General features: G+C 34.3%; 1 protein-coding gene across 7 annotated transcripts in view; it reads right to left on the bottom strand.

Moving 5' to 3' along the window:
• Positions 1 to 266: 266 nt before the first annotated feature.
• The window catches only part of LOC309655329 (protein SIX6OS1), a 107,750-nt gene continuing 98,600 nt past the window's right edge, over positions 267 to 9,416 (bottom strand). For all 7 annotated transcript variants that reach the window (XM_082450412.1, XM_082450414.1, XM_082450413.1 and 4 more), the window contains one exon: positions 267 to 1,727. In XM_082450412.1, the coding sequence (XP_082306538.1) occupies positions 1,528 to 1,727 (200 nt within the window). In that variant the 3' untranslated portion in view covers positions 267 to 1,527. The remainder of the gene's footprint in view (positions 1,728 to 9,416) is intronic.

Below are 9,416 nucleotides of genomic sequence, written 5' to 3'. Positions count from 1 at the left end.
TCATACACACTATAGATACTTTAAAAGCACTTAATTTACCTCTTTTATTGATACATGATAAATCTAACCATACTGGTTTGCTAGACATTTCTCTATTTAAGGTAAAAATAAACCATGGAATCAGTGGGTTTCCCAAGGCTAAAACCAGTTTTGAACCTCTTACTAAATAATAAGCCAGTTACAACATTTTTATCCTTTCTCATATATAGAAAATGTCTTTATACATCAAAACTACCAATTAATTAAATCATAGGGACAATAAAATTAATAGTTGGTATAAAAAGAAAAATTCCAGGTTTTTAACTGAAATTTTCATCTTTAAACCAACTGTTGAAGGTTTTTTAAAACACAATCCAAAGTTTCCTTAAATTCTTTCTATCATTAGTTATACCATCCTTTTGACTTCTAAAAAGTTTGGGAAGGTTTACTTTAATACAATTGTGATATGTTATGGACACCCTGAAGAAGCAAGATTGATTCTCACCCAAAATTTGGTTTGGATATTGAGATTGATGACACCACACATTCCAATAGGGTATGAAAAAGTTATTACTCATATAATAACATTTTCTGGGGAGAGCAGACCAGGCCTCACAAGCTGGTCTGAAAATGGCTTGATAGTGCAGAGAAGGAAGACTGGCTTTTGGTTTTTATGGTGGTTAGGGGTGGGCCATGGCAAATTTCCTATACATGGTTTGAACTTCCCACTGATGCCAAAGTAGGAAACACCTGTGCTTTCTTACCAACTTGACCAGATGTGGGGCAGAAGGGGAAGAAAACAGGGTGAGGCTCAAAACCTTTCAGCAGTCACACATCTAGATATGGATCAGACTCTTTATTTCTTGATAACTCAATACAATTAATTTTAAAAAGCACAAATACAAAGATATTGAGCAATTATGTTTATATAATTCCATCAAATTTTAATTATCTTCATTTAAGCTATATAATTGATTGACAAGCAAATACTACATATAAAACATAAAGGTGAATTTTTTGTTGAAGACAGGAAACAAAATTTTAAATGTTCTTCAAAAAAGTTTAAGCAAAAATAAATATTAACAGTATCACAATTAATGCAACCAACCAATTTTCAGAAATTACTCTAGCCTTTCATATTTAATTTCCTTCTACTAAAGCTATTAGAATAAATGATAATATTTGAATTTTTGTTGTATTAGAAGAAAATAACACATTTTATTCACTATCAATAACATAAATTCTTTGAGATCATTATTAAAGTACCACTCTTTTACTGCAGCAGTGAAGCATAGGTTCTGTACGAATATAGCTTGCAAAATCAAAACCAAAATAAATAATGATAGCTAATGCTGCAAATAAAAACAAAAGTAGATGACAGTCTTAATTTCCTTCAATATTTAAATAAATATAATCAAATAATGTTACTATGGTAACCCATTATTTCTTTAATCAACAAAAGAAAGTGGTCTTCATAGTTTAATAATGTAAATTTCTGCCCTAGATGATTACAGAGTAGTAAAATAATTCAATAAATTAGTAACTAGTTCAAAAAAAAGTAAATTGTGTGGTATTTTGTGAGGAGGATGAAAACTCTTTTACAGAAGAAGGTGTTGAGTTTTGATCCTGTTCAAATGGAAATGGAAAACTAAAATCATCTCTTCCAGCTCCAAATGTATGAGTTGAAGAGTCCGATGGAAAAGAAAAAGTAAAGGTATCTTCTCCTTCTGGTTTCCCAAATAAGTTTCCTGAGGAAGATAAATATTACAATATCATGCTATTCATGTTACATAATATGATTAATTTGGTTATAATCTACCAAATTACAGTATACTGCACACAATAAATAGGTTAACATTGAATCACATATTTAACTGTTTTCCTCTTATGTGTAAAGCATTGTCCTTTGTACTGTGAAAGGTTAAACAGGTCCAAACTTAAACCCCACTTTCATGTAATTTGAATTCAAGTATATAAAGAACTAGTATATAGGGTAGAAAGAGGAGTAATAAATCTCAAATGGAGAGAATAGCACAGAGGAACAGAAATAGGTGTGCATAGGAAATATAAGGGTAACAAAAGTCAATTCAGCTTATCAGAAGCATTGAGAAATAACAAAGAGTTATTAAAATGGAATTAATAAAGATGAGCTTGCTGGGCTTCCCTGGTGGCGCAGTGGTTGAGAATCTGCCTGCTAATGCAGGGGACACGGGTTCGAGCCCTGGTCTGGGAAGATCCCACATGCCACGGAGCAACTGGGCCCGTGAGCCACAACTGCTGAGCCTGCACGTCTGGAGCTTGTGCTCCACAACAAGAGAGGCCGCGATGGTGAGAGGCCCGCGCACCGCGATGAAGAGTAGCCCCCGCTTGCTGCAACTAGAGAAAGCTCTTGCACAGAAACGAAGACCCAACACAGCCAAAAATAAATAAATAAATAAATAAATAAATAATAAAAATAAAGGAATTCCTTTAAAAAAAAAAAAAAAAAAAGATGAGCTTGTAAAGACTGCTGAATTTCCAGCTATAGAATCTGGACTTTATTTGATAGATAAGGTGAACCCATTAAAAGTTTACAAGCAGAGATATGACAAGATTTGAACTGCTTTATAAGGATTACTCAGGAGAGAATGTGTAGAAAGCCTGGAACAGGAAAATGTTTAGAAATGGGGCTAACAGGAAAGAGATGATGAAAGCTTGGCATTACCTACAATCATAGAAAAGGGAATGGAGAAAGAAATGTTAGATTTGAGATATATTGTATAAGTCAAATTTATTCAACTATTACTTATTGCATAACTACAATATACTGTTTATGGCACTGTTCAAGGAAACTGACAGAACAGTGAAAAGGATTTTATAGTTTTAAAAGGAATTTTTGAAAACAACTTTACATAAAGAATTACTTGGTTAATGATTCCCAGAATTGCCTTTAAGGAAAAATATTGTTTTTCATTCATTATATTATTTAAGACTATAATTATAAAAATATATTTTCAGCATCTTAATTAGAATTTTTAATTACTATTGAACAATTTTAAATGTACAGTAATCCAAAGACTTACTTGAAATAAGTCTTTTAAAGCATTTATATTTTTTCCACAGAGAACCAATTCAATTAATACATTAAGCAAAACAATTTACTTTGTGCCACTTTGAAATTTCATATATTTTCAAATATCTCAGTTATTTTACCCTAAATAAAGCTGAGCCAACCAGCAATAGGGTGGGTGGGTAGATGGCTGGCTGGAGGGATGGACAGATGGATGGACTGATCCTTGGGTTCTTCCTCTCTCCCTTTCTCACTTCAGTACATATCCATAAGACTTAAACAAAGGAAAACAGCTATAACATAGCTATAGATCCAGAAAGAACTAAAAATCTTGAATCTCCCTTTGAAAAATGAATTTGACATTATTTTAATTTCAGAACAAAAGAAGTTCATATGAAGTCTTCATAAAACTCCTGTGATCACCTTAAATAAAATAATAGATTACTGTGCAAGATTACTGTGTAGTCTAGGTGCAGTGGAGAATTCAAAGGTAAACAAAACAAGTCCCTGCCCTCAAAGAACCTATGATTAGAAAAGGTTTTATATATATTCATAAATAATGAGAGTATAATAATGGTATAGACACAAAAAAGTATTTTAAAAAAGACATTCAGAAAAGTGAGGGAAAGAGCTTTTTTTTTTCAAAATAGAAAATAAATTTTATTTCTATGTTTACGATGACTAAAAATTCAGAAAAATATCTTTAAAATTTATAATTTGTAATAGTATGTGCAGAAGTCGTATACCTAGAAATAACCTAATTAAATATGGCTACTTTACTTTTACCATGTTTTAAAAATGACTAATGGAAAGTCAATTCCAATTGCTGTCCGTCTGTTGTTGATCTGGGAAGTTTTCATAGACTCAGTTACTTAGTCTTCAGATAATATCCTCTTTACTTTCTGTTAGGCAACCAGAGCCCCAAGTTTTACAGCTTGGGGAATAGTCTTCATCTAGGCCCTTTTAGGGAGAGACCTTTTTGGAATGGAATGTCAAAGGGGAAAAATAAAAGGTTCTGTGGAAGAGAACTTGGTCTTGAAAAGATGGTTAGAAAGTGGTAGAAGTTGAGGATTTCAGGAAGAAAAAGTGTGTAAGAAAGTGTGGGCAGATTTGGGATGAAGTGAGTTCTTCAGTATGGCCAAAGCACAGATAATTTTTATAGGAGAAAAGGTTGAGGAGCTAGGTTAGAAAACTGGGAGCATAATTTGCTACTCCAGGGGAGCCACTAAAGGTATTTAACCAGGGCAATGAGATGGCCAACATTATGCATAAGGAGAGTAATTGGGGTATGATCTATAAGTAAGCTAAAAGGATGAAAAGACCAACCACAATGTTACTGCAATAGCCCAAGTGAAAGGTAATAAGACTTTGAAATATAATGATTTCCATATAATGAAAATAGAAAAGAAAATAAATATTTCAGAGACAGAACTGATAAAACTTGATGACTAGCTGAATGTAGTCACAGGCACAGAAGGAAGTTAAAATTAACACTGATGTTCTGAGTCTTGGCAACTAGAATAATGGAGAGACCATTAGGTATATCAGAAAGAGAACAAGTTTGATTTCAGATATACTGAGTTTTTAATGTCAACAGATGCCTTAGATATAAAGAGATATCAATTATACAATTATAAATAAAGTCCTACCAGACGACTTCACTGGTGAATTTTACCAAACATTTAAAGAAGAATTAATTGTCAATCTTTCTCAAGCTCTTCAAAGAAATCAAAGAGGGAACATTTCCAAACTCATTTTATGAGGCCAGCATTACCTTCATACCAAAGCCAGAAAAGGACACTACCAGAAAAAAAACTACAGATCAATATCTCCGATGAATATAGATGCAAAAATTCTCACTAAAATACTTGCAAACTGAATTAAGCAGCATGTTAAAAGGATCATTCATCATGCTCAAGTGGGACTTATACCTGGGATGCAAGGATGGTTTGATGTATGCAAATCAATCAACATGATACATCACATTAATAGAATGAAAGAAAAAAATCATATGATCATCTCAATAGTTGCAGAGACAGCATTTGACAAATTCAACTCATTCATGATAAAACTCTTAAAAAATTAGGTATAGAAGAAACTCACCTCAACATAATAAGCATAATAAAGGCTATATACGATAAGCCCATAGCTAACATCATACACAATAATAAAAGATTGAAAGCTTTTCCTCTAAGATCAGGAACAAGACAAGAGTGTCCACTTCCATTCAACACAGTATTGAGAGTCCATGTCAGAGCATTCAGGCAAGAAAAAGAAATAAAAAGTCTCAAAATTGGAAAGTAAGAGGTAAAATTATTTCTATTTACAGATGGCATGATTTTATATATAGAAAATCCTAAAGACTCCACCAAAAAATTGTTATATCTAAACAACAAATTCACTAAAGTTGCAAGATACATAATAAACATCCAAAAATCAGTAGCATTTCTGTACACTAACAAATTATCTGAAAAAGGAATAAAGGAAATCATACCATTTACACCAAAACAATTAAAGACTTAGGAATAAACTTAACCAAAGAGGTAAAAGACCTTTACTCTGAAAACTACAAGACACTGGTGAAAAAAATTGAAGACAGAAATAAATGGAAAGGTATCCCATGTTCACAGATTGGAAGAATTAATATTGCTAAAATGCCAATACTACCAAAAGCCATCTATAGATTCAGGATGATCTCTATCAAGATTCTAATGACATTTTTTACAGAAGTAGAAAAAAAAATCCAAAAATGTATATGGAACCACAAAAGAAAAGCCAAAGCAATCCTGAGAAAGAACAAGGAGGGAGGCATCACACTCCTGATTTCAAGCTATAGTAATCAAAACAGAATGGTACTGATATAAAAACAGACAAATAGATCAATGGACCAGAACTGAGAGCCCAGAAATAAACCCAAGCACACACAATTAACTGATATTTGACAGGGGAGCCAAGAATACTCAATGGAGAAAAGATAGTCTCTTCAATAAATGGTGCTGGGAAAATAGGATATTCATATGCAAAAGAATGAAACTAGACCCACTACCTTACATCACTCACAAAAATTAACTCAAAACAGAGTAAAGACTTAAATGTAAGACCTGACACCATGAAACTCCTAGAAGAAAATATAGGAAAAAAGATCCTTGATATGAGTCTTGGCAACAATATTGGATATGACGCCTAAAGCACAAGCAACAGAATGAAAAATAAATGGGATTGCATCAAACTAAGAAGCTTCTGCACAACAAAAGAAACAATCAACAATGTGAAAAGACAACTTACAAAATGGGAAAATATATTTGTAAACCATATATCCAATAAAGGGTTAACATCCAAAATATATAAAGAACTTATACAACACAACAGCAAACAAACAAATAATTCAATTAAAAAATGGGCAAACAATCTGAATGGGCATTTTTCCAAAGAAGATATACAAATGGCCAACAGGTACATGAAAAGATGCTCAACATCACTAGTCACTAGGAAAATGCAAATTAAAAACACAATGAGGGACTTCCCTGGTGGTCCAGTGGTTAAGAATCCGCCTGTCAATGCAGGGGACATGGGTTCGATCCCTCGTCTGGGAAGATCCCACATGCTGTGGGACAACTAAGCCCATGCACCACAACTACTGAGCTCATGCTCTAGAGCCCGTGCACCACAACTACTGAAGCCCGTGCATTCTAGCGCCTGTGCACTGCAACTACTGAGCCCATGGGCCACAACTACTGAAGCCCGCACACCTAGAGCCCATGTTCCACAACAAGAAAAGCTACTGCAATGAGAAGCCCGCACACCACAACAAATAGCCCCCGCTTGCCACAACTAGAGAAAGCCTGCGTGCATCAATGAAGACCTAGTGCAGCCAAAAAGAAAAAAGAAAAAAGGAAAAAAACAACAACAGAAACACAATGAGATATCTTCTCATATCTGTTAGAATGGCCATCATCAAAAAGACAAGAAATAACAAATGTTGGAGAGGATGTACAGAAAAAGGAACTCTTGTGCACTATTGGTGGGATTACAGACTGCTAAAGCCACTATGGAAACAGTATGGAAATTCCTCAAAAAATTAAAAATATAACCACTATATGATCCAGCAATTCCACTTCTGGGAATATATCCAAAAGAAATGAAACACTAACTTAAAAAGATATCTGCACCCCTATGTTCATAGCAGCATTATTTACAATAACCAAGATACAGAAATAACCTGTGTGTGAAATGATGGATGAATGGATAAAGAAGTTGTGAGATACCTAAATATGTATACATACATATACAAATATTATTCAGCCATTAAAAAGGAGAAAATCCTGTCATTTACAACAACATGGATGGACCTTGAGGGCATTATGCTAAGTGAAATAAGTCAGACCTGTATGATCTCACTTATAAGTAGAAACTAAAAAATTAGAAAAGAAAGAAACCAAACTCCCAGAAAAAGAGATCAGATTTGTGGTTACCAGAGGTGAGGGTATGGAGAGGGGAAATTGGGAGAAGGTGGTCAAAAGGTACAAACTTCCAGTTATAAGATAAATAAGTACTAGGGATGTAATGTACCACATGATGCCATAGTTAACATTACTGTGTTATATATATGAAAATTGTTAAGGGATTAAATCCTAAAAGTTCTCATAACAAAGAAGAAAAAAATTTTTTTAATTGTTTCTATATTTGATTATGGATGCTAACTAAACTTACTGCAGGAATCATTTCACAATATAAGTACTTCAAACCATTATGTAACGCACCTTAAATTTATACAGTGGTGTATGACAATTTTATCTCAGTAAAACGTGGGGGGAAGCTAAGAAAAGTAAGGTCCAGGAGTTTAAGAGAATTAGGAGAAGTCAGGGAGGGAAGATATGTAGTATAATATTTGAAAATGCTGAAGTGATTGAGTGTCAAATGAGAGTGTCAAAGGGGAGAATGTAAATAGATTTAATATTTTAGATAGTCGCATTTAAAGAATGTTTACAATTGCTGGATTCGTTCTGGTCTTGTGGCATTTAATAACCATTTATGACAATTCCAAAATTTATGCCTCACCCCAATGAATTCCAGGTTCATATATAAAATTTCCTACTTACTTTCACTCAGATATCTAATATAGGCTTTTCAGTGATAACACTTCTAAAATTAAACTCTTGTCAATCTCAAATTAACTTCTACAGCCTTCTATATTTCAACAGATGTTAATTCCATTCTTAAAATTATTCAGGTCAAAATCTTGGCATCATCCTTCTTTCTCTTAATCCTTACATCCAGTCCATAAGCAGATCCTTACAACTCTACCTTCAGAAAACTTAATAACCAAAATCTGACCTCTTCTCACCGTTTCCACTGACATCATCCGCACCATTATCAGTTCTCACCTGTATTACTTCAATAGCTCCCTAATCAATCTCCCTGATCTCCCCCACGTTTCCATATGGTCTGTTCTCCGTATAGCAGCCAAACTATTCTTTTAAAACCTGTCAGATCATTTCAGTCCTTGCTGAAAACGCTCCAATAGCTTCCCATCTCAAACAGAAAAAAAACACCCCAAAGTCCTTAAATGGTCTAAGTGTCCCCTATGGTTTGCTCTCCCTCCAACTTCTATGATTTAATTTCTTAACAGTTTTTCCTTCCTTATTTGATTCCAATTATATCAATTAAGCTGCTGTTCAATGAACATGCTGAGCATACTCCCATCTCAAGGCCTTTGAACCCTCTGCCTAGAACAGTTATCCCAGTAGCTTGTACCTGCACCTCCTTCAGGTCTCTGCTCAAATGCTGCCTTTTAGTGATACCTTCTCTGATTCCCTTGGAACACAGCAACTATCTTCCCAATCCAAATACTCCCTATTTCCCTTACTCTGCTTTAGTTTTCTTCATAATATTTATCCCCACAAGTGAGTAGAGTTAACATCAGGCCTGTGCTGATCCAGGCCCACCTGGAAGAATGACCTTGGAGTCTGACTCCTCATAGCACTGTTTTCTTAGAAAATAAGAATTAAGGTAAATGTATAATGATGTGTTTGACTAGTCGACTGGGTGGGACTACACCTGAATTAGAGGACCTGTGACTTGGTATATAGTCCTTCCTAGCTCTCAGGTGGGAAACCAAGGCTGCAGCTTTTGTGTGTCAAGGTGATTTACCTGCGCCATGCCTTTTGTCCATAGCAGCTTTACATGTCCCATGTAGACGAGGTAGCAAAAGAAAGCTTATTATTTGGGTTGCCGGTGGGCCTCTCAATAAGATAACGATGCTGTACATGCTGTTATATCCTATCCTGTATCTTTCTATAAAGCTAAGTAAATCTAAGACTAAAAATTGTGACAGTGAGTCTGACTGCCAATTCAAATCCATATCAACTGTTTTTTAGTGCATTACCTT

Source organism: Balaenoptera physalus (assembly GCF_965194825.1).
Source record: "Balaenoptera physalus genome assembly, chromosome: 2".
NCBI lineage: Eukaryota > Metazoa > Chordata > Mammalia > Artiodactyla > Balaenopteridae > Balaenoptera > Balaenoptera physalus.
This window is presented reverse-complemented; position numbering and strand designations above follow the sequence as displayed.